This window comes from Mustela nivalis (assembly GCF_964662115.1).
Source record: "Mustela nivalis genome assembly, chromosome: 1".
NCBI classification, from domain to species: domain Eukaryota; kingdom Metazoa; phylum Chordata; class Mammalia; order Carnivora; family Mustelidae; genus Mustela; species Mustela nivalis.
Genome location: NC_139020.1, coordinates 208,219,316 through 208,243,674, shown reverse-complemented (window position 1 = coordinate 208,243,674; position 24,359 = coordinate 208,219,316). Strand labels below are relative to the sequence as shown.

At 49.8% G+C, this 24,359-nt stretch overlaps 1 protein-coding gene across 4 annotated transcripts in view; it reads left to right on the top strand.

The window, feature by feature from the left end:
• Positions 1-24,359, top strand: part of SMARCA4 (SWI/SNF related BAF chromatin remodeling complex subunit ATPase 4) — a 92,171-nt gene that overhangs the window by 34,323 nt on the left and 33,489 nt on the right. For all 4 annotated transcript variants that reach the window (XM_082731196.1, XM_082731195.1, XM_082731194.1 and 1 more), the window contains exons 12-21: positions 1,705-1,835; positions 1,968-2,025; positions 10,437-10,558; positions 12,205-12,355; positions 13,120-13,283; positions 18,446-18,512; positions 19,553-19,663; positions 21,260-21,502; positions 23,456-23,569; positions 24,222-24,329. In XM_082731196.1, coding sequence (XP_082587322.1) covers positions 1,705-1,835; positions 1,968-2,025; positions 10,437-10,558; positions 12,205-12,355; positions 13,120-13,283; positions 18,446-18,512; positions 19,553-19,663; positions 21,260-21,502; positions 23,456-23,569; positions 24,222-24,329 — 1,269 coding nt within the window. The remainder of the gene's footprint in view (positions 1-1,704; positions 1,836-1,967; positions 2,026-10,436; positions 10,559-12,204; positions 12,356-13,119; positions 13,284-18,445; positions 18,513-19,552; positions 19,664-21,259; positions 21,503-23,455; positions 23,570-24,221; positions 24,330-24,359) is intronic.

Sequence of the window (24,359 nt, the reverse complement as noted above, 5' to 3'; positions counted from 1 at the left end):
AGAGGCTGTAACTCCAAGATCAGAGTGCGGCAAGGTTGGTTCCTGGGGAGGGCTCTCTTCCTCGCTTGTGGATAGCTGCCTTCTTGGTGTGTCCCCATATGACGGGAGAAACAGCAAGCTTTGCTCTCTCTTACAGGGGGGCACTATTCCATCCCTAGGGCCCCACCTTGTAGCCTCAACTAACCCTCATCACCCCCCACCCAAGGCCCCCTCTCCATATATAGCCGCATTGGCAAGTTGGGGCTTCAGCATTGAATTTGGGGTGGGGGGGCACAATTCAGGCCATAGCAGACACACACTTTCTCCTGGAGGCCAGATTCCTAAAGTGAGTGACCAGTGATTAACTCAAATATGTATTTATTTCAAGAGATTTTATTTTCTCGTACTATTTACTTATCTTTTAAGTGGGCTCCATGCCCGTGTGGGGCTTGAACTCATAACCCTGAGACTATGAGAGTCGCCTGCTCCGCCCACTGAACCAGCCAGGCGCCCCATGAGGTTTTATTTTAAATGTTATATTGAATTTTTAAGAATGCAGGCTGGCGTTTCACCACAACAGAAAATCTTTGTAAGGGTGTTTGGGACATTCAGGGGAAAAGTCCTCTGGCGGCCAAGTGCAGCTCAGGGAGTTCTGTTGGGTAGTCACTGACTGCTCGTCCTGCTGGGCACCAGAAGCCTCGCTTTGGTGGTTGTGAACTGTGCTTGATCTCAGCCCGTGCTTCGCAGCCTTGGCCCCTCTGAATGGCCTAGGAGCTTTTCTGAAAGCCCCAGAGCAGTTGAATCAGAATTTGGGGGCGGGGTGAAGTGCAGGCCTCAGCACCGTTAGCAACTCTCAGAGTGCACTCGGCAGTGAAAGTCCCCGATGGGGCCCATGGAGGCTGTGCCTTCCCTGGTGGGCAGGTTTGAGGGCCAGGTGGTCTGGTGGTGTGAGAGCTGATCTCTGCTGTATGGGCCATGTTGACCGTGAGTGTGGCCCCTGGGGGATGAGAGAGTGGGAGAAGTTTCTGGAAGGTGTGAACAAAGGTTTAAACTAAGAACTTCATCCTTATCCTGGAGGTTTTCTCCAGGAAATTTGAGGGCACTAATGGAGGGGGAATGTTCTTCCAGCGTTGGCATCTCAAAACAAGAAATGGAGGAATTTCATATATGCTAAGAGGAAGTTAGTTGTTTTGCTTTCCAAATATTCTCGTTCGCTCTTTCACGGAAAAGAATGAGGACCTTTGAGAAAGTCTACAAATGTAGTATTAATGGCGGGGAAAGGGGGCCAAACGAATGTGAATAGTATAGTCCTTTGTGTATAAACGGGGAGAGCGTGGTCCTTGTTTCTCACGCGCGGAGCAGGTCTGCGAGGCTGTGTGAGAGACAGGTCCCTGGTAGACGCATAGGGAGAGAAACTGTCTGATGGGGTCAGCGGAGGGTCCCCACTGTGCTCTTGTGAGGTTGGAGCCGTGTTACCGGTTTGAAAATGAAATACCTTGAAGAAACAGCTGTCATCAATGGATCGTATATTATTACTGGATTATTAATGTCATTAACCCCTCCCTTTTTTAATGTTATTAACCCATTTTCACAACCACTGGCCATATTTTGTGCCATTTTCTGGGCATGGAGTTGGGAGAGCCCTTCCCAGGGTGGCCGTAGTTAGCAGAAGCCTGAGCTGTGGAAACCCCAGAACCTCAGGTTACACGTGTGACCCTTTTTCAGCCTCTGGATGAGACCAGCCAAATGAGTGACCTGCCGGTGAAAGTGATCCACGTGGAGAGCGGGAAGATCCTCACGGGCACCGACGCCCCCAAAGCAGGGCAGCTAGAAGCCTGGCTTGAGATGAACCCGGGGTGAGTTGGCCTTGTTCCGGGGGCCTCTGGTAACCGATGCTGCTTTCACTTAGAAGCAGGCCAGTTCACTAAGGCAAGTGAATCCTGTGCGCTCTGGCAAAGTGTGTATTAAAACACTAATATTTTTTCTAGATATGAAGTAGCTCCGAGATCTGATAGTGAAGAAAGTGGCTCAGAAGAAGAGGAGGAGGTAAGAGTCCATTTCCTGGCTGCTGCGGTTCTCAGTGTGGTAACTTCCACTCCTGGGGCCCACGTCACCCCTTTGCACTGTGATCTTCTCCTGCTCTGAGTGGGTGTTGTATGGGGCAGGAAACACGCCCGGGACAGCCAGGGGCCCCCGGTCCTGGCTGAAATTTGGTACCTTAGAGCTGCACTATCCAATACAGTAACCTCTAGCCACATATGGCTCCCCAGTCTTAAATTAATCAAATTAAGTAGAATTTAAAATGGACCGTCCTTAGCTCTACTAGCCGTCTTTCAAGTGCTCAAAATCCAAAGCCCTCCTCTCTGGAAAGATCAGTGTGAAGTTGGAATTATTAGATCATGGACGTGTTTGCCCATTATAATATAATCTTTGGAAACATAAATAGTTGGATTTGTTGTGTAAACTCTAAATCATTTAACTATGTCACCTTATGGTTGGCAAAGCTGTACTGACACGCCACGTTCCCCTCTCTGTGCTCAAGTGCCTCCTAGGAGCACACATTTTTTACTTTCCTCCTTTTATTTATTTTTTTTTTTTAAGATTTTATTTATTTATTTGACAGAGAGAAATCACAAGTAGACGGAGAGGCAGGCAGAGAGAGAGGGAAGCAGGCTCCCTGCTGAGCAGAGAGCCCGATGCGGGACTCGATCCCAGGACCCTGAGATCATGACCCGAGCTGAAGGCAGCAGTTTAATCCACTGAGCCACCCAGGCGCCCCTACTTTCCTCCTTATTACCACTTCAGCTCATCTGGAATTTTATTTGGGGTAGGCTATGGGGCAGAGCTCTGCCGTGTTTCCTCTCCGAGGAGTACTAAGTGAACTGACATTCAGTTTAGTCCTCCCGTCCCACTGGCCTGTGACAGGTTCATTTAACATTGATTGTAATGATTTTCCAGTAAAATTTTGTTGTAATTTTTTGATAGCTCTGTAGAGAGATAATTTAAATACCATAAAATTTACCCATACGAAGCGTATAATTTGGTGATTTTTTTTTACTGAATTTATAGACTTGTACAGTCTTTACCACACACCAATTTTAGAATGTCCTGTAATCCCAGAATTCTCCCTCCTGCTGGTTTACAGATTGTTCTGACCCCTTCCTCCAGCTCCAGGAAACCAGGAATCTGCTCTCTGTCTCTGTAGATTTGCCTTTTCTGGGTATTTCCTACAAACGGAATCCTATAACGTGTAGTACTTTGTGTCCGGCTTCTTTCAGATAGCTGTTGATGTTCATCCCTGTTGTACGTGTACCAAGAGATCATGGCTGTTTATGCCTGCGTCCTGTCCTGCTGTGCGGTGTGGCACGCTTGCTTATCCTTTCCCAGTTGATGAGCTATTTGTGTTGTTTCCATTTTTGCTGTTACAAATGATGTTGCTGTGAACATTCCCATACACGTCTTTGTGCGGACATATGTTTTCATTTCTCAGGGGTAGATACCTAGGAGTAGAATGGCTGGGTCATGTGGTAAGTTCATGTTTGCCTTTTTTTAAGAAACTGCCAAACCGTTTTCTAAAGTGGTTGTACCATTTCACAGGTTCCAGTTTCTCCATATTCTTGTCCATACTTGGTGTTATCTGTCCTCTCGATTGAATCCATCCTAGTGGGTGCATAGTAGTATCTCATCATGCCTTTAGTTTGCATTTTCTTAGTAACTAAATAATGTTGAGCATTTCTTTGTGTGTTCGTGCACCTTTCGTATATCTTCTTTGGTGAATGTGTACTCCTGTTTTTTGCCTGTTATGAACTAGGTTGTCATCTCATCACTGAGTTGTAAGATTTCTTTATATATTCTTGGGACATGTCCCTGATCAAATACAGAGCTCACAGTATCTTCTCCTAGTCACTCTGCCTTTTGCTTTTTCCCTCCACAGTGTATTTTAAAATGCAAAATGTTTTTAATTTCAAGGAAATCAGGTTTATCATAAATTTTTTTGTTCCTGCGTTGTGCTTTTGGAGTTATATCTAAGAACTCTTCGAAGTCACTTAGATTTTTCTTCTGTGTTTTCTTCTAGACGTTTTGTAACTGAAGCTCTTACAGTAAAGGTCATAGTTGAGTCAATGGCTATGGTCTGAGATGCAGGTATAAGATTTTTTTCTTGCCCATGGATAGCCACTGTCTTCACACCATGTGACAGAAAGATCGCTCTTTCCTCCTTCAGATAATCTTGGCACTTCTGTTGGAAACTGTTTGACCAGAAATGTAAGGTCGTTTCTGTGTCTCCTTTATGTTCTATTAATCTTTATGTCTGAGGTTGTGCCACAACCACTTTATCTTGGTTGTTGTAATTTTATAATAAATTTCAAAGTTAGGTGGCGTTACTCTTCCAGTTTTGCGGCTTTCACTGTGTTCCTTTGTAAATTTTAGGGTCAGCTCATCAGTTACTATAAACATTTCTGCTGGAATTTATATTGGAATTGCATTTAATCTGTGGATTGATTTGGGGAGAATCATACCTCAACAATATTTGGTCCTATAATTCATGCTCATGGAATGTCTCTCCATTTATTTTTATCATTGTTGATTTCTCTTAGCACTGCTTTGAGGGTTTTCAGTATACAGCTTGTATACTTTATTTGCTAAATCTATTTTTAAATATTTCTTTTGATGCTATTATGAATAGAATTAATTTCTTTCTTTCTTTTTAAGATTTTACTCATTTGAGAGAGAGACAGAGTACAAGTAGGCAAAAGGAGAGGGAGAAGCAGGCTCCCCATTGAGCCAGGAGCACGATTTGGGGCTCAATCCCAGGACCTGGAGATCATGACCTGGTTTGAAGGCAAACACTTAACCATCTGAGCCGCCCAGGCACCCCTAGAATTGATTACTTAATTGTATTTTTTGGATACTTTATTGCTATTACATGAAAATACAGCTTCTTATATTAGTTTTGAAAAATATTGGTCTTGTATGTAAATATGAACTTGCTGAACTCATACTATTTGTTCCGATAGTTTGGTTTTGATTTTTGATTTTTGTAGATTCTTTAGGATTTTCACGTGCAGGATCATGTCATGTTTAGTAAATAATGGCAGGTTTACTTCTTTCTTTCCCGTCTGTGTGCCTTTAACTTCTTTTTTCTTGCTGTATTCCATTGACTGGATTCTCTACTACAGCGTTGAGTAGAAGTATTAAGAGCAGATATCCTTGCCTTGTTCCCACTCACTGTTCTGCGTTTATTCTGTCACTGCTGTTTGGTGTCAGCTGTAGGTTTTTCGTAGAGGCTCTTTATCAAGTTCAGTAAATTCTCTTCTATTTTGTCTATTTTTTTGGTCTATTAAGCTGGTGGTCTGGTTTTGTCTTTTATCTGTTAATACAATTTATTATGTAAATTAATTTTGGATATTACCCCAAACCTTGCATTCCTGGGATAAGTTCTACTTTGTCCTACTGTATAATCTTTTCTGTATATTGCGGCGTTGTTGATATTTTGTTGATGACTTTTAGGTCTATATTCATGAGATATTAGTCTATAGTTCTCTAGACAAGACATCCTTGTCTGGTTTTGATGTGGTTAACATTGACCTCACAGAATGGACTGGAAAATATTCCCTTCTCCTGTACTTCCTGGAAGAGTTTGTGAAGGGTTGTTATTAATCCTAATGTATTTGAGGCTTAGTTGGTTAAGTGTCTGACTTTGACTCAGGTCATGATCTCCGGGTCCTGGGATTGAGCCTTGTGTTGTGCTCTCTCCTCAGAGGGGGTCTGCTTCTTCCTCTCCCTCTCTGATCTTTTTTCAAGTAAATAAATAAAATTTTTTAAAAAAGAAATCTTAATATATTTGGTAGAATTCACTGCTGAAGCCATCTGGGGCTGGCCATTTCATTGTAATAAGGCTTTTATTTACTAATGGACTTAACCCCCCCCCCCCCGAGTTTTTCCATTTCTTCTTGGCTCAGGTTTAGTAATTGTATCTTCCTAGGAGTTTGTCTTGTTTCATCTTAGCTATTTGTTAGCATAAAGTTATTGATAGTATTTCCTTCTCTTTTTGTGGCTCTGGCAGTAATACCTATTTAATTGCTCGTTTTGGGAATTCAATAATTTGTCTTTCATTTTTTGGAAGGCAGTCTAAGTTTAGGTTATTCATTTAAGACCTTTTTTTCCTGATATACTTGTTTAGAGCTATAAATTTCCCTCTAAGCACTGCTTAAACCTCAAGCCCGTAATTTTGTTTTGTTTTGTTTTGTTTTGAGGGAGGGGGGAGCAGAAGGAGAGGGACAAGCCTGATGCGGGGCTCAGTCCCATCACCCCGAGATCATGAGCTGAGCCAAAATCAGGAGTCGGATGCCTACCTGACTGAGCCACCCGGCACCCTGTGCCTATAAATTTTGATTTGTTGTTTCTGTGTTCTTTCAGTTCAAAATATTGTCTAATATTTTTTATGTTTTGTGTTTTGTGTTTTTTTAGGTTTTTTTTTTTTTTTTTTTTTTTTGACCATCAGGTCATTTAAAGTTGGTTAAATTTTAAGCATTTGAAAATTCCCTAGTTTTTTTCTGGTTTTGATTTCTAATTTAATTTTTTCATGGTATGGGAAGAGTACTTTATGTGATTTTAATTCTTTTTAATTTATCAAGACTCATTTACTGGCTCAGGATCCTGGGGAATGTTTCATGTTCACATCTTATGCATTCTTTGGGTGTAGTGTTCTGTATATGTAGTTCTACTGAGTTGGTGGATAGTATTGTTCAGGTCATGTATATCCTTTATGATTTTGTGTAGTTCTGTTGTTGAGAAAGGAGTAGTAAAATCTCCGACTAGTGTTGTTAAATTGTCTGTTTCTCCTTTAAATTCTGTCAGATTTTGTTTCATGTATTTTCATGTTCTGTCGATACGTATTTTTTAGTTGTTTCGTTTTCCTGATGTATTTGATATTTTATCATTATTAAGTATCTCTCCCTGTCTCTAGTAATCTAGTAATTTTTTTTTAATATGAAAGAACCACGGTTCTTTTTTTTTAAGATTTTATTTATTTATTTGACAGAGAGAGATACAGTGAGAGAGGGAACACAAGCACAAGCAGCGTGAGTGGGAGAGGGAAAAGCAGGCTCCCTGCTCGGGGAGCCTGATGCGGGGCACGATCCCAAAATCCTGGGATCATGACCTGAGCTGAAGGCAGCCGCTTAACGACTGAGCCACCCAGGCACCCCTCTAATAATGTTTTTTTTAAAGATTTCATTTATTTATAAGAGAGAGAACAAGCTGGAGGAGAGGAAGAGGGCGTGGGAAAAGCTCAGTGGGGAGCAGGGAGCCCCATGGGGAACTTGAACCCAGGATCTTGGGATCATGACCTGAGCCAAAGGCAGATGGTTAGCCAACTGAGCTACCCTGGCACCCCTGGTAATTTTTGTTTCAAAGTCTCTTTTGTCTGGTGTTCGAATAGTCCCTCCAGCTTTCTTCCAGTTACGGTTTCTTTGCGGTACGTATGTTTCCGTTCTTTTACTTGAAACCTGTTTGTTCATTTGAGTCTGGAAGAGCAGATAGCTAGATGTTGCTTTTTAAATCTAGTATGACAGTGCCTGCCTTTTGATTGCGTTTTACACTGTTTACGTTTAATATAATTATTGATACGACTTTGTTTACATTTGCCATTTGGCTATTTTGTCTCATGTCGTTTTTTGTTCCTCTGTTCCTTTACTGCTTCTTTGTTAACTACTTCTTACTGTACCATTGTATTCTGTATATTTTCATTGTTATGGTACCTTTTTAGTTACGTGCCTTGTAGTTGCTCTGAGGATTACGATATGCATTTTAATTGATCACAGTATACTTTAGGTTAATACTAACTCCATTCTGGGAAAATACAGAAATTGTGCTTTATTCTAGGTCTGTTTGCTGCCTTTCCTTTGTGTTGTCTATTACGTAGCCATGTGTTACTTACACATCACACACCTATATACACCTGTATATCGAACCTGTATACGCTGTAAACCCTGCAGAGCTGTCTTCTGATTCAACCTCCTGCCATCTCTCGATTTGGTCTGAATAAGTCAGTGGCTTATTCAAGTAAGGGAAGATGGATTTATCCAGTCTTCTGTGTTGTTGGTCTTCTGTGTTGATCCGTACAGTTGCCATTCCTAATGCTATTGGTGTTTGGGTTCCTGTCTGTTAGCGACAGATTCTCTCAGGGTTGGTAAACCCACAACTGTATTTCTGTAGCTTTGCCTTTGCAAGGGTGGTTTAGTTGACACAGATGTCTTTGGTGACAGCCTTTTTCCTTGTGAATGTGTTGTTCTACTGCTTCATGGTCTCTGTCTCAAACGAGAATTTAGCTGCTAATCGTATTGATGCTCCTCTGTACTTGATAACTCGTTGTTCTCTTTCTTGCTTTCAGGATTTTGTTGTCTTTGGCCTTTTTTGGCGGATTGTGAACCCTCTCTGTATTTATTCCCCTAAGTTTTTGTTCTGCTTCTTGGCTGGGTAGTTTCTTGCTTTTCATCAAACTGGGGAAGTTGGTGTCTAACATTGAGATTCTGTATTTGTTGATTTACTGTGCTTAAAGAGAGTTTTCCTTGGTTGTTTGAACATATTTATAATAAGAGTTGCTTCGAAGATTATATGCTGAGTTCGTCATCTGGGAGCAGAGACAGAGTCGTTTGCTTTTTCCCTGAACACACATCACACTTACCCTTTTTGCCCATCATGCAACATTTAGTGGAAACCCGTTTCTAACCATGCTGGATTCTGACTCCCACTCGCGGCTGGTTGTTTCGGTGGTGTATCTGTTCGGTAGCATACTTGGGCTGAATCTGTGGAAATCTTTCCCCAGTGGTGTCTCTGCTCAGTTTATTGTTCGGTTTTATTCTCATTTTTATTTTTAATCCTGGCTTTCTAGGAAGAGGCCATGTTTCCTTGTAACTTAGTAGCCGTCCAGTGACTGGCCAGTGATTGTGCTCAGATTTCTTGAGCGAGTAAAGCTGTTGCCTCTGGTGGGTCAGTGCGTGTGAAGTTGCGCATTCCAAGTTCAGGCCATTTCCAGGTCCGCCCTGGCTTTCACTTTCTGTGAGGCCCCGTCTCATTTTTCTCTGCACATGGTCACAGGCTTAGCCGGTCATTTGCTTTCTCAACCAGAGCAAAACTGGGAGAACCTCACTTACACAACAGCAGGGCTGCTGGCTGGTATGGGCCTTGCCCCCTGCTCTGCAGTGACTGGGTCCCCATCAGCCTCGGCTGCCAGTGCTCCCGGCCTGGCCGTCCTGGGAGAACCTTCGGGATGGAGCCGGGGCTAAGAGGGTTGGAAGCGGTCCCCAGAACGCTACCAGCTCCCACTCTTCTCACCCAAGGTTTAGCAGATTTTCAAGCATCAGTGCTTCTCAGGCTCCGGGAGCTGTCAAAAGGTTGTGCTTTTGCTAGTTTTTGTCCAGCTTCAAAAAGACGTGTGTGTGTGTGTGTGTGTGTGTGTGTGAGAGAGAGAGAGAGAGAGAAAGAGAGAGAGAGTATTTGTGGACTTCCTCACTCAGACTTAGCCAGAAGTCCTACCCTTATTTTAATTTCAGATATGGTGATACCAGCTAGGATAAGTTTGTACCAATTACGATTTTTTTCCCCCAAAATGTTTGCGCTTTCATTATATGCTGTTCATTATTCCAGATGATTTGTAAAATAATTTTGCATGCTCCAAGGGACATCACACAGGATTTTGATTGGAATCATTTAGTAGATTAATTACAGATACGTTTTAGTTTTATAGAAATCCCGTCATACATAAAGATAACCTGTTGCTACCTTGTATGATTTATCCAGGAATACAAGAATGGTTTAACATTGAGAAATGTATTTGTGTGCCTTTCAGCAGTTTGCCACACAGAATCCCTTTATCATTCGCTCAGTCAAGGCTGAAAATTCCCTTTAATGAAGAACAACACTTAAATCTAATTTGCAGGTTGATAGAAAACCTCTCAGTAAACTGAGATGGCTGTTCTCACCAATGTTACTTGACATAGTGTAAATGTTTTAACCTTGTTGATATGCTAGAAGTCCGTCGAGAGCAGCAAGTACCGAAAATTGGCTCTAAAATGTTTAATACTTAGAAGATCTCCGAGAATCAAATGAAAAATTGCTTTGAGTTGGTCGGGCCAGGAATAAGCATGGCTGTATGCATTTTGTGATGGAGGGAGGCACGGTGCGCGAGGCTCGTACTGTCAGTAAAAGGAAGACAATCCCCTGAGGCAGCTTTAAAAAGAAGTCTCTGCGTTCCGTGCTAGGAAAGCTAAAAATCGTAAACTGAGCTATAACGAGAAGAGAGCAAGAAGAGGCATGACACATTCCGGGACAGTGGGAGGGCCTGAAAACAGCACTGGATTCCAAAAGTGTGTTCCGACCCTGAGGGCCCTGTGCCTGTCCCTGAGGCGGGGGTGACCTGAGGTGGCCTGAGGTGACGTGGGCTTGTGTCTCGGTAGGAGGAGGAGGAGGAGCAGCCGCAGCCAACACAGCCTCCCAACCTGCCTGTTGAGGAGAAGAAGAAGATTCCAGACCCAGACAGCGACGACGTCTCGGAGGTGGACGCCCGGCACATCATCGAGTAAGGCATCCCTCCACAGCCTCTTGCTCTGTCGGCTTCCTTTGGGGCCGAACCAGCGGGCCTGTTGAGCTCTAGGCCTCTCTCTGGACGGTGCACACCCCTGTCCAGTCAGCAGACATTGTGGGGCTGCAGACAGAACGAATCGATTTACTTCAGATTTCACTGATTTTCATAGGTGTCGAATATTCCATTCATCCACATGGTTCATCTTGTGCTTGAGAGAGTTGGGTGTGCAAGGACAGCCGCCTCACTCCTGCTCCCTGGGTGCCCTGACCCCAGCCCCTCCCTGGAGCACCGCGTGTCTTCAGAGATGGCCCATGTCCAGAGATACAAGCAAAACGTGTATATGTTTTTCTTTCTACTTGTACACGTGTATCCAGGCACACCTTCCTTCCCCCTGGCTTTTTTTCCCTGCAAGTTCTCTCAGAGGTGATGCTGTCTCCACGCGGGGCGTCAACCACGTGGCATCGTGGGTTCCGCCGTCACGTATGAGCCTGTCCCTAGTGGCGGACATTCCCGTTAGCTTCTGACTTTTGCTCTTGGAAGCACAAGTACAGCTAACGTAGTGACGTCATCGTTGCTTATGGTATGAAGTTAATGGATACTCTTTAAAAGAAGTAGAGGGCTGAGAGTTGTGTACGCTACGGGTAGGAAAGCAGCCCTAGAGCAAGTTTCCGAGAAATAGGGCAAACCCCCCAAACTCACTGGAAGATTCTTAAGACATAAATCCACCAAAATCACAGCACAGTATGAAACAGTATGACATATAGGATCACCTGTATGTCACGTTAATAAAACAAACATAGGGGGTTTTTTCTTAATTTTTAAAATTTTATTTATTTGAGAGAAGGAGATAATGAGAGTGAAAGCGTGAGTGGGGAGAGGGAGAAGCAGAGTCCCTGCTGAGCAGGAAGCCCAAAGCGTGGCTCGATCCCAGGACCCTGGAATCAAGACCCAAGCCATAAGCGGACACCCGATGGGCTGAGCCACCCAGGTGCCCCCAAAATGTAGTTAAAGTCACTTTTTAAAATAATTACATGGGCGCCTGGGTGGCTCAGTCATTAAGCGTCTGCCTTCGGCTCAGGTCGTGAGTTCAGGATCCCGGGATCAAGCCCCATGTTGAACTCCTTGCTCAGCAGGGAGTCTGCTTCCCCCTCTCCCACTCCCCCTGCTTGTGTTCCCTCTCTTGCTGTCTCCCTCTCTCTTGTCAGATAAATAGATAAAATCTTGTAAAAAAAAAAAAATTGTGATAAAATAATTCCAGGTAGGATCATGGAATAGCCACAACATATAGGATTCTGGTTTTGTGTGGAGCTGTGCCATGTGCCTTTTCCCTTTATGTCCAGGATTGCGTGGTAGAAAGTGTGGGCTATAGGACCAGCCTCTGGTGGAAAGAAACAGTTTTCTTACAATGTAGCAGCGACCTGACTCCTGTTCTGGGCCGGCGGGGTCGGGACCCACGCACCCTGTTTCAGATTAGTAGTTGCGGCCTGGCCCACCCTCGGACTCTCCGGCTGCGCACGGGCTTATATGGCTCAGGCCGTGGGTCCCCGGGCAGAAGGGCTACTCGCAGAGGCTTGTGTCAGAAGCATGTGGTCACAGATCGGAGTGGGTGTCCTCACACGGTGCTTCCCTCTCACTCCCAGGAATGCCAAGCAAGATGTGGATGACGAGTACGGTGTGTCCCAGGCCCTCGCTCGGGGCCTGCAGTCTTACTACGCAGTGGCGCACGCGGTCACTGAGCGAGTGGATAAGCAGTCGGCGCTTATGGTCAATGGCGTCCTCAAGCAGTACCAGGTAAGGCCAGTGGGGACGCGGCCGCAGGCGGTGTGGAGGTTCCCCGCTGCGGTGGCTGCTGAAGCCACATTCCAGTCTCTCTGTCTGGACACTCGCTCTTCCCCTCTGAACCTCCAGTTCCCCATCGGGGACGCAGGGCCCTGATCGGTTAGCTTCACCTCCAGGAGATGAAATTGTGCGGTCGATCAGCATCTGCTGGGCGCTTAATGTATGCAGGCCGAACAGGAGGCTGCTGCCCGTTGGCTTCTCATCCCTCAGTGACCCTAGTCAGCAGGTGCTCCCATCTCTGAGTTTGGTTGGGGCAGAGGACGATGAGGAACGGGGAGGTGCAGCGATTCCCCAAAATAACCGCTCAGGAGTGGCCAAGCCGGGGTGGGGCCTAGCCTGGGCGCACAGGTGCACGGTGCATGGTCCCCGGAGCCCTGCCGTGTGTGGCACTGAGACTGGGGAGTGAGATGTCCAGAGCCTGCTTCCAGGTGGCCCTTCTAGGTAGAAACTTAGCTGTTCGGATGTGTCCCAGAAAAAGAGATTGGACCCTCTGTCACCAGCGCAGCAGCCCGGTGGTTCCGTGGAGTGATTCCGTAGGGTGAGGCCAAGAAGCCAAGGAGTGGGCTGCTGGAGAGCAAGATGCCAGCACTGCTGACGGCCGCAGGTGGTTCGCGGCTGGGCCGACCACGCGCCTGGCCGCGCTGGTCTCTGCAGTGTGGACCGTGCTCTCAAGCCCAGCGAGGGCTTCAGTCCTGGCCGCTCGCCTCTCCTTGTAGATCAAGGGCTTGGAGTGGCTGGTGTCCCTGTACAACAACAACCTGAACGGCATCCTGGCCGACGAGATGGGCCTGGGCAAGACCATCCAGACCATCGCTCTCATCACGTACCTCATGGAGCACAAGCGGATCAACGGACCCTTTCTCATCATAGTACCTCTCTCGTAAGTGCTCTCGCCCGGCGGGGGGCGGGGTCCAGGAGTGTCCAGTGGGGAGGCCCTCCCTGTTGCTCGGGTTCATCTCATTAGCTCTTTAAAGACCCCCATCTCCAAATATAGCCCTATTCTGTGGGGGCTTGCGGTTACATGACTCAACCCCTGGCATCCTGCCTCTAGAGGTCTCAGGCGGCGGGACAGGAGAAGGGCGGGTGAGGGAGTGCCCCCCCATCATCCCTGTTGGGACAGCTCTTGCAACGTGACCTTGAGGTTCCCCTCAAGGGGACCCCCCCCCCCCCGACCAGCACATTCCATACAAGGTGTCTCGGGAGCCAGACAAGCTCCCACGAGCAGAGTGGAGCCCTAGCCATTTGAAGAAATACCCAGAACTCTTACTCTCTGGGGCACTGAGCTGTGTGGTCCCCATCCCACCCTGGCCCCGCAATCCTGACGCTTAGTGAGATGGGAAATGGGGCCTCTGTGAGGGGAAATGGTAGCTACTGGCTCCCTCCTCTGGGTAGGCAGCTCCCAGGGGGCCAGGATAGACCAGCCAAGCCGGGCATCCCTCTTCTTAGCTCAGCACTGCCACAACATGGTTCACCTGCCTCAGAGTTTTTCTAGAAGTCCTGGGGCTGGCTCATGGGCCCACCTCAGGTTTCACATCATGCATGAAACCAGTCACAGGCCTGGGGTACGTTCTACCCTGATGGGGGCCAGGCCTCTGTAGTCTGCACTTGGCCTGGCCCTGGAGGGACTTCCAACCCCCACCTTTGGCCAGCACTCATCAGTGACTACTTTATCCTCGAATCAGCTGTCCAGGGGAGGAACAGGGAGCTGAGTGCTTATACCCTGATCCCACAGGAAATAAGATGGCCAGGACCCCAGAGCCCATACAGCCATGCTGGGGGGTCCCAGATCTCTCCTAGAATTTACTTGGAGAAGTTTATTTCTTCCTTCTGCCTTCTCCTCCTCGTGGTCCTGTAAATTTGGCTGCCCTGCTAGGAACAGATCCACATGAAGAGATCTGTTTGCACAGTGTGACAGAAGGTCCCAGCCTGAGGACAGATGGCCTTGCCGCCTTCTCCCTCATACTCAGACCCAGCTTCCCAGCTTTCTGCTGTGCTTCCCCGTGCACTGTCCGCCAGCCCACCAGTGACTAATGTCCCCCCTTAGCTCCGGCGCCCCCTCCTGAAGCGTGAAGTCTGACATGATTTCCACCAGAACAGTTCACTCCATGCTATCCTACAGTGTGGGTGTTTTGTTTATGACTTCTTGTTTTGAAATTATTTCGCTCATAAACAATTATATAAAAATAGAATCATTATTTCCTGCATTCCTTTTTATCAGCTTCCCCTGTCATTCCTAATTCCAGGACCATTATAAAGACAACTGGTCTCCGGACGCCTGGGTGGCTCAGTTGATTAAGCAGCTGCCTTTGGCTCAGGTCATGATCCCAGCGTCCTGGGATCGAGTCCCACATCGGGCTCCTTGCTCGGCAGGGAGTCTGCTTCTCCCTCTGCCTCTGCCTGCCATTCTGTCTGCCTGTGTTCACTCTCTCTCCCTCCCTCTCTGACAAATAAATAAAAAAAATCTTAAAAAAAAAAAAAAAAAACAACTGGTCTCCATTAATGGTATGCCTGTCAGTTTCCACATGTAATCTTAGGAGTTTTCCTTTGTAATTTGTACGTTCCGGCTGGCAAGGCACTTAGAGACCACGGAAAGGTCCCGTTTCTCATCATACTTTCCCCAGAGATTTTCACATCTGTCAGATGAGTCTGGCTTGAGACGCTCTTCCCCTATGGGGAAGGGCCAGTCGTGGCTTTCTTTCTATTGTTCCTCCCACATGTGTGGGAGAACCACTCTCAGGAAGAACTGTGCCTTCTCCGGGTATTAATTTAATTTATGTAACTCTCTTTGAAGTGGCAGAATGGACACATTCATAATTTTGTTGCTTATCCCAGATCTGGCCCGGGGACACTCTTCAGGTTGGTTTCCTGGTTCCACATCCCAGTCATTGTATCATGGTGGTTTGCTTTAGAATAGTTTGAGCTATGGGGCACCTGGGTGGCTCAGTGGGTTAAGCCTCTGCCTTCGGCTCAGGTCATGATCTCAGGGTCCTGGGATCGAGCCTCACATCGGGCTCTCTGCTCAGCAGGGAGCCTGCTTTCCTCCTCTCTCTCTGCCTGCCTCTCTGCCTACTTGTGATCTCTGTCTGTCAAATAAATAAATAAAATCTTAAAAAAAATTTTTTTTTTAAATTAAAAAAAAAAAAAAAAAAAGAATAGTTTGAGCTTTACCGGAAAGCTGCAGAGGTACTCCCGAGGGCTCCTTGCGCCCTCCGCCAGGTCCCCTATTGATAACATCTCACATGACTGTGGGACATTTGTCACAACTCAGGAACCAGCGGGCACATTACTGTTAACTAAGCTCCAGACTTGAATCAGTGTTCACTACTTTTCTCCCAACATCCCCTTGCCATGCCAGGATCCCGTACGGCCTTCAGTCTTCTCGTAGCTGTTGCCTTCTGTGGTCTGCAAGTGCTCCTTGCTTTCCATGTTTTTGTTAACCTTGGTGGCTTTGAGGAGGATGAGTCAGATGTCCCTCAGTCTGGGTTCATCCGGTGATTTTCTCCTGCTTGGATAGGATGGTGGGCGTAAGGGCCAAAGAACACGGGGGTGAAGGGCCCGTGTCGTCATTTCCAGGGCCAGTGCTGTCCATGTGCCTTATTCCTGGTGATGTTGACCTTGAGCACGTGGTTGAGGTTTGCCCTGTGCGGTTACTTTTTCTCCTCCTTCCATACACTGTTGAGGAGCAGTCCCCAAGCTCAGCCCCCACGTGAGCGGGCAGTTGAGCTCTACCTCCTTGAGGGGCAAATAGCTGTGTAAATCCTTCAGGATTCTTCTGTACAGAAGATAGATTTCTTTTACCCATATGTTAATTTAGTCATTTATGTCCGGGGTGACTCATGGGTCTGCATACCACTATTAGTTCATCCTGTTCTCGAATCATTCCAGCGTTTGCCATGGAGAGCTTTTAGGTGGCTACTCTGTCCCTTTGACATGGCCCCATTGTTGTGGGGTTTTGAGACACGCCTTTGTATTTTGGCACCCAAAGATGCTCCCAGCTCGACTTGTACACCTGTCTGAGGCCCAGAATCAGGCATTTCTCTGAGAAGCTGTGGTCTCTGTTCTTAGAGAACAGTATTAGAAACCAAGAGCTGGGCGCTGGGGGTGCCCCTTGCTTCTGATCTTACTGGCAGGCCCTGTCAGTGGATGGCACTAGGAAATAGACGGATATGTTTACCTAACGGGATTTGTGTCTAGTGGTGCCAACAGCTGTCTCTGACTCAGCTAGAACTGGAGAGCTCCTTCTAGCTTCTCTTTTTCTTTGTTCATGCACAGTGTTTATGTTCGGCTGCGTGTGCATATGCAGCACTTTCCAAACAGTTAATCTGTGCAAAACATATTTACCAATTAGAGTACAGTGTTTGGATCCAGTTTGCTTTGTCTTTGGGCACAGTTTCCAGTCAAAATACCTTTTCCCAAGATTATTTAAATTGGCTTCAATGTAGTGATTTTCAGGCCTTTTTACACCCATGTTCCACCCGGACAAGGGTCTGGGCCATCGAATGACACCCCTTCCAGGCCAGAAGAGCTCCTTTGGCCCGAGGGAGCATTTAAGACGGCGAGGATTCAGCTTCCCATCCATCTGTTCAGACGATCACCCGTCCACCATGAGTTCACTTGTCCTGCCTCCCGCTAGACTCTGACTCCCAGCCTAGCTCCTCAGTCTCCCCCGCCCCTGACTCTCTTCTCTTCTCCCCTCCTACTACAGATGTTCCTCATTCTTCACATTTTGGCCCTCAGCTTCTTTCTTGGTGCCCTGTCTGCCCTTGCTCTGTACAATAGAATCCAGGGCAATCTTTCTGACCATTGGTAATACCTCATCTGAGGCAGGCCCAGGGGCTCCAAGATGCCAGGACCCAGGCTTCTAGAGATTTCTGCTCAGTCACCCTTAATTATGACTTTTGCCTTTCACCTTCTTACCTCATGGTTGCAATATGGCTGCACTGCCTCCATCATTTCATCTACGTTCCCAGGTTGGTAGACAAGGCAAAGAGCAGCTGGTTCTCCCTTCTCTCCACCCTCCTTTGAGAGTTCCCCCCACCCCCACTTTCACCCCAGCAACTTGAGCTTTATCTCACTGGCTCCAGTGACGTTCCAGCTGGTTGCCCCAGCTTCTGAAGAGCCTGAGAGCTAGGGGCTTAAGGTGAAGACAGCACCACCCTCAGTGGAACTTCTTGCTGCAGGGAGCTGGGTGAGCCACGAGCAGTCTCTGCCGCTAGGCCTTTGAGTCCTGTCTTTACAAACTACCCAGACTAGACTTTTTGAGTAAGTTCCCTTTCTTACCGAAAACTGAATATCCCAGTTTTTCTCAGGGAACTCACTCTCTGGGAAGTTGGCTTTGTTGTTGTCACCCTCACCCAAGGCTCTCTCTTTTGTCCAGGTGAATTGTTTCCCATCTGCCTTCTACCTTCCGCATGCCTGCCCGTTTCTCTCTGTCCTTCTCCTCCTAGCCTTGCTTGTCCCATGGAAGCGGATGAAAGTCCGTGCTCCCACCCTGCACGCAGTCCTCTGGCCCTCCACCTGAGCCCAGCGTGCTCTCACCGTCCCCACTGGCTCTCACCAGGCAAGAGCCTGCAGTGGCTGGCCATTTTCATTGCCAGGTGGCACAGAGAACCTGCGGTGTCTCTCGTGCTCCCCGATATCCCCAGCAGACCCTCTAGCACGGCTCGAGCCTAAAATGAGGCACTGTGAGTCCGCAGATTTCCCAGCAGCAGGTCCACAGCGCACGGCGTGTTCTCAGAGGGGCCTGGGACCCTACAGCAGTGACAGGGCTGGTCGTCTGGGTTCAGCCCCTGGGTCTGGCCTTCTGCAGCCACCTGGCTCCTGCCACCCTAGCGGCAGCTGCCCCTGTACCTGCTGCCGCATCTCTGTGTCCCTGGTCCTCTCACCCAGGGTGTGACACCCCCCTTCCCCCAGATGGTCAGTTACTCGGCCGGCTCTGAGCGTCACGGCCACATCGGCCTCGTGCCCCAGTGGACGTTGGCGTAGACAGGAGCTATTGATGAAGGAGTTAGAACCTGACTGTCCCTTCCTTGTTTCCGTCAGCACGCTGTCAAACTGGGCATACGAATTTGACAAGTGGGCCCCCTCTGTGGTGAAAGTGTCCTACAAGGTAGGTCACAGCCTAAAGGGATGGACGTGCGTGAGGGCGGGGTGGGAGTGGGAGGTACCGATGAGCCAGGAGGGAGTCCACTTCCGGGAGTGCTGGGCGCACATGCACACGTTTTCCTGTGTTGTATTCATGGGGTCGTGCTCTCCGTGCGGGGTGTGGATCATTCATTTATTTCCGAGTAATGCGTTTGTAAATGGGGCCACGCAGTCAATTAGTGGAATCTGGTGACATCAGCGCTTTCACTGGAAGATTTCATTATTGTGCCCGGAGCTTCGTTAAAACTCATTCCTGTAGGATGCCTGCCTGTATTCTGTAGGACAGGGGACTTGTGGGCCATACCTAGATCGATTCACTCCATGAGGTAGAGACTGATTGTGCCTCTTACCTTAGGGAAACAGAGGCAGAAGGGGCAGCCCTCATGCAGTCAGGTTGTGTCCCTGCCTTCCAGGCTCCTGGGTGCAGGCTTTCACCCTGTGCTGTGAGGCTGTCCGCCACATGATGGGGAGGAGGGGTCCTGACACCGGGAACGGTGTATGCAGGGAGAACTCAGTGCATTCAAGGAGCCAAGGAGAGTTCTGCCGGCAAGAGCTTTATGGGACGCACTGAAATTCAGTCAGTCTGGAATGTGAGCCTGGAGAAAGCACTGGGTTTATAGAGCCTGGGGCCCTGGTCACGTGGGTCAGGAGTTTGGAGCTGGGGAGGGTCGGGCAGGTTTGCTAACTGGGGAGAAGCTAGAGCCACATCAGGGACGGGTCTGCCGGGCTGCGCTCGCATGGGAAGCCAGGAGGCAGCACGCTGGTGTCCAGCTAGGAGGCCTGGGAAGAGGACGAAGCACAGAGACCAGGGCGGGTGTGGAGCAGACAGCAAGCTTCCCCAAGGCTCTGGGCTGCCCGTGGCCCACATGCCTTTCTCCTCTCCCTGCAGTTGCCACTCTGCATGGCGGGCTTGGAGGACAGGCCCTGCAGCCTTGCCTAGCACCTTGCCACGGCAGCCACCGTGGCCCCGGGAGGCTAAGACATCCTGCATTCTCTCCCTCACAGGGTTCTCCAGCAGCCAGACGTGCTTTCGTCCCCCAGCTCCGAAGTGGCAAGTTCAATGTCTTGCTGACGACTTACGAGTACATCATTAAGGATAAGCACATCCTTGCGAAGGTAGTGTGTCCCTGTGTAAAACACAGAAGGCCCCCCGTGCTCACATGCTGTCAGTGAACACGTGAGCCAGAGTTAGCCTGCGTATGTCACACGGACCAGCTCCTCAGAGCTTCTGCCCAATTGCTTCGTCACATTCAGTGTCTCCCGACCCGTCAGCCCTACCGTTGTTGTTCCTGGCAGGGTTACAGTGAGGCCAACGTGGTCTCTGCCTGACCCTAGTCAGGGACGGCCCTTCATCCCTGCTAGCCCTGCCACCCTCACCACAGCCCTCAGGACACCAGCTCGCCGAGCAGGTGTGATTTCGCATTCAGAGCCGAGACTCTGAGGCCCTTTGTGTTCTGTCTGCCTTGAGCTCCTGGGCTGGCACGCATTTGGTGGGGCTTATGCAGGCCTAGGAACCTGCTAATGGGCATAGGTGTGGAGTCAGATGATCAGTGAATCACTGAGACCATGCCTTGACCCAGATGTAAGACAGGCAAGCTTCCTGGCCTGCAGAAAGGCTGAAGATGACGCGTCTGTGTGACCGCTAACCATCGGGTAGAGAGCAGGTCAAGGGATCGTTTTTTGACCCAGGGCTGGAAGTGTTCACAAGTCATCTCTGGGGCTTGGTCACTGTGATGATTTGGGGTGCTTCATCTCGATCTCTAAGCTTAAAGATAGAAACAGAGGCCCAGGTTGCTGGGGTCTACTGAGCAGGCCCTTCCCCTTGGGCTTGTGGTGTGGGTACACCCCTCTGACTTGGGGCAAGGCCTGGCCCATCCCGAGCCCAAGAACGAGGCTCTGAAAATCCTTATCTGACAACGTCATTAGTGAATGTCAAGGCCAAGAGACGGCGATTCCTTGTGGGAGATGGTTGTCTTGTTCTTGCCTTGGTCAGCTCAGCCCTTTTCACCCTGGGCGTCTGACACACGCACTGCCTCACTCAGGCCTCACTATGCCCACAGATGGTGGAAACTGAGGCCCAGAGCAGTTCGGAGGCTCATCGTGGGGTTCTACAGACCTAAACTATGCTTCAGGCCTGGGGTTCCCACCTGCATACTCACCCTCCCTCTGAGGCTCGACCTTGAGCCCCGTGTCTGTTGGTCCTATAGCCACCAGCAGGCTCTGGGCACGGCCCCCGCCCTTGGGGCTCACAGCCCGAATTTACCTGTGCCGCTCCTCTTTGGAGGCACAGCCTGATGCTTGGAAAATGTACCCGCTCTGAGCCATATTCCCTGTAGATCCCCCCCCCCCCAAACACCCAGGGCCCTGTCTAATCAGTGGGGCGGGGGGTTACTTGGAGGATTTTTCTGTGCTACGTACAAACACAAGGAATTTGGGGGGAAAGCAGAGTGCGGTTCTGCAGCTTGCAGTGTTCACCTGATAGCAGGTCAAGGGCCTGTCTCCCGTGTGTCTGTCTGCACCCCACGCTTCATAGAGGCAGTGTCATATAGCTGTCAACTGGTGAGCCAGTCCCTTTTGTCAGGGGACCTTGTCAGGCTCTGGTTCTTCACCTGAATATGCGATTCTATCTGGAGACTTGCCTGGTGCGGGGGGAAGTTCCAGCCACGGTGGAGGCCGCCCTGCCCCTCTGACCACTTGCTCTTGGCCCCGCAGATCCGTTGGAAGTACATGATCGTTGATGAAGGCCACCGAATGAAAAATCATCACTGCAAGCTGACGCAGGTCCTCAACACGCACTACGTGGCCCCTCGCCGCCTGCTGCTGACGGGCACACCGCTGCAGAACAAGCTCCCCGAACTCTGGGCGCTCCTCAACTTCCTGCTGCCCACCATCTTCAAGAGCTGCAGCACCTTCGAGCAGTGGTTCAACGCGCCCTTCGCCATGACTGGAGAAAAGGTGCGTGTGTGGCAGGCTGCATGCGGGCAGTCGTGCGGGGACGGGGCGCCGTGGCTGGGGCCGTGCGGAGAGGAACTTCCCACGGGCACGGGGCTAGGCTCAGCAGCTGCTCACAGGTGTCCGCTGAGGGCCTGGGGCCGAAGGCCATGTGTTCATGGAGCAAGGCCGCCTTTGCCCTGAGACTGATGGGCACAGATCAAGAGAGTGGACTCTGGGGAGTCTTTTGGGGCTTCCCTGACCCGGTGCCTCAGGCCCAGGGAGGGCACAGCCGGGAATCTGGCTCTGAGGTAGCTGTGGGGCTGGGAAGGCACAGCTGGGAGCCCCTAGGGTCCTGTGGGTCCCTCTAGAGAGTTCACATTTCACACTAACGGCAGGAAGCTCAGAAAGTTTCCATCAGGGGAGCAACATGGTCAGCTTTCGTAGATTTTGTTTTTAAAAAGCCCTGTGACCAGTGTCTCTCGATGTCTGTCTGGCCGTGGGTGGCATCGTCAGCCTGAAAGCTGGACTACGGTGCATGTGCCGTCGGGGGCCTGGTCTTTGTCCGCTTGAGGACGGCCCCAAGCCGGCTCCCGTTGTGAGCCTCCTGTGCTGCTGGGGCTTGAGGGGGATTTGTGGGCAGCTCGTGTTTTCTGTGGAAGGAGGCTGAGGGGCTGGAGCCTGTGGCTGAGGAACTGGGCGCACTTGCCGAGGTTGAGGGTAGCCGAGGAGCGCCACTGCCCACGGTGGCTGGGCTCCCCGGGGCTGCCGCTCCCTGGCCCAGGCAGCTGGTTCCTGACTGTCAGGTCCCCTGCAGGCAGGTCCAGGCCAGCTGGGGCCACCTTACCGTCATCCAAGAGGTACCCAGTCCTTGGCCCCTGTGGAGACAGGAGCCCTCCCTAAGGAGAAAGCTTGGCTTTTCCAAGAGTCTCCAAAGAGGCGCTCCCAGTGTTCCGACTTCAAGGAGCCTCGACGGAGCAAATGTTCTTATTTTGTTTACTTTGAAGTTTAGGAAATGTTCAAAAGTTCTACTGAGAGATGATCAGGGGACCCAGGGAAGATAAGTTTAAGTGTGGTCTGTTTGACTTTTCTTTAAAGATTTTTATTTATTTATTTGAGAAAGAGACAGTGGGAGAGAACATGAGCGAGGAGAAGGTCAGAGAGAGAAGCAGACTCCCCGTGGAGCTGGGAGCCCGATGCGGGACTCGATCCCGGGACTCCGGGACCATGACCTGAGCCGAAGGCAGTCGTCCAACCAACTGAGCCACCCAGGCGTCCCTGTTTGACTTTTCTTTAACTTTTAAAAGTTGAACTTCGTGGCAGAGTATTCGATGCCTTGGGAGAGCAGCATTTCTTGCGCTCTGTCCTGCCAGGCTGAAAGGAGAGGATTTGGGGCTCCAGCGACCACCTCCACGACAACCACCCGTTTCACACGGTGGTTCTTTTTTTAAGATTTTATTTATTCATTTGACAGAGATAGCACAAATAGGCAGAGCGGTAGGCAGAGGGAGAGGGGGAAGCAGGGAGCCTGATGCGGGGCTTGATCCCAGGACCCTGGGATGATGACCTGAGCCGAAGGCAGAGGCTTAACCCACTGAGCCCCCCAAGCGCCCCAATCCAGTGGTTCTGTGAACGTGGAGTTCTCCACCTTCCGATTGGATATGTTGGCAGGTTTCCAGACACATGAGATTATATCACTCTTGGGGAAACGGCCAAGTATCCTGTGTGTTTCTTTTCATGAGGCCTGTGGGACCTGGTTCCCTGGAGCCTTGGTTTCTATCTCCTAAAAATTCTGTGGAAGGTCCCAGGTCCCTGCAGTTGTCCACAGGAAGAGGGCGCCCCACCAAGGCCCGTAAAGCGTAAGGCAGTCTGAAACGGAGGCGCTGAGAGCAGGACGACTCCAGATGACCCTCCTTCGCGTCCCCGGCTCCTTCCTTTGGAGGTAACCTTGGTTTGCTTGTCTCGTGGGGGTGCCAGGTGGACCTGAACGAGGAGGAGACGATTCTCATCATCCGTCGTCTCCACAAAGTGCTGCGGCCCTTCCTGCTCCGGCGGCTGAAGAAGGAAGTCGAAGCCCAGTTGCCCGAGAAGGTAATGGACAGTTCTGAGCGGACAGTTGCGGTGTCGTGCCCGGGGCTTTCCCGGGGTGGGCCCTGTCCGGCGACGCTGCAGCGGTCCAGGGTGTGTTATCTCGTGGCCCTGGTCTTGCTTCACTTGGTCGTGTCCGTGTGACATGAGGATGGCCACTCTCGCCCTGGCTCTGTAACATGGAGACAGGTGTGTCTGAGATCGGGGGGGTCCCATCCCACTGCACCCTCAGTGCTTAGCGGCTGTGGGCTGCTCGTGGGCCCGCTCACACCCAGGATGGCTCTGGCTGCTCGCTCTGGGTCCCAGTCCCCTGGCTGTCCCACCAGGGCACCCTCTCCTCTCCCCCGACTCGGGCAGGCAGTACTTGCCCTTGGTTCCCAGCAGGCGGGAGAGGAGTTTTGGGAAGGTAGCCAGGTTGCCCCTTTGGGGCCAGGACATCCCCTCCAGGCTTCTCTGTCCCAGTGCACCTCCCGTAGCCTGCTGCCCCTTGTCCCCCTGCGGAGGGGGCTCCTTACCGTCCTTTCTGGTGCCCTCCTCCAAGTCCTATCCTGGGGTCCTGGGTCCTTCTGAGAGGCTCAGAGACCAGACATGGGCACGGGCTGGGCATTCAGCTCAGAGAGTCTCTGGTCTCACTGGTGACACGTGTCCCCTTTAGGTGGAATACGTCATCAAGTGTGACATGTCTGCGCTCCAGCGTGTGCTCTACCGGCACATGCAGGCCAAGGGGGTGCTGCTCACCGACGGCTCCGAGAAGGACAAGAAGGTTAGCCGTGGGCCCCTCCCTTTCCCAATC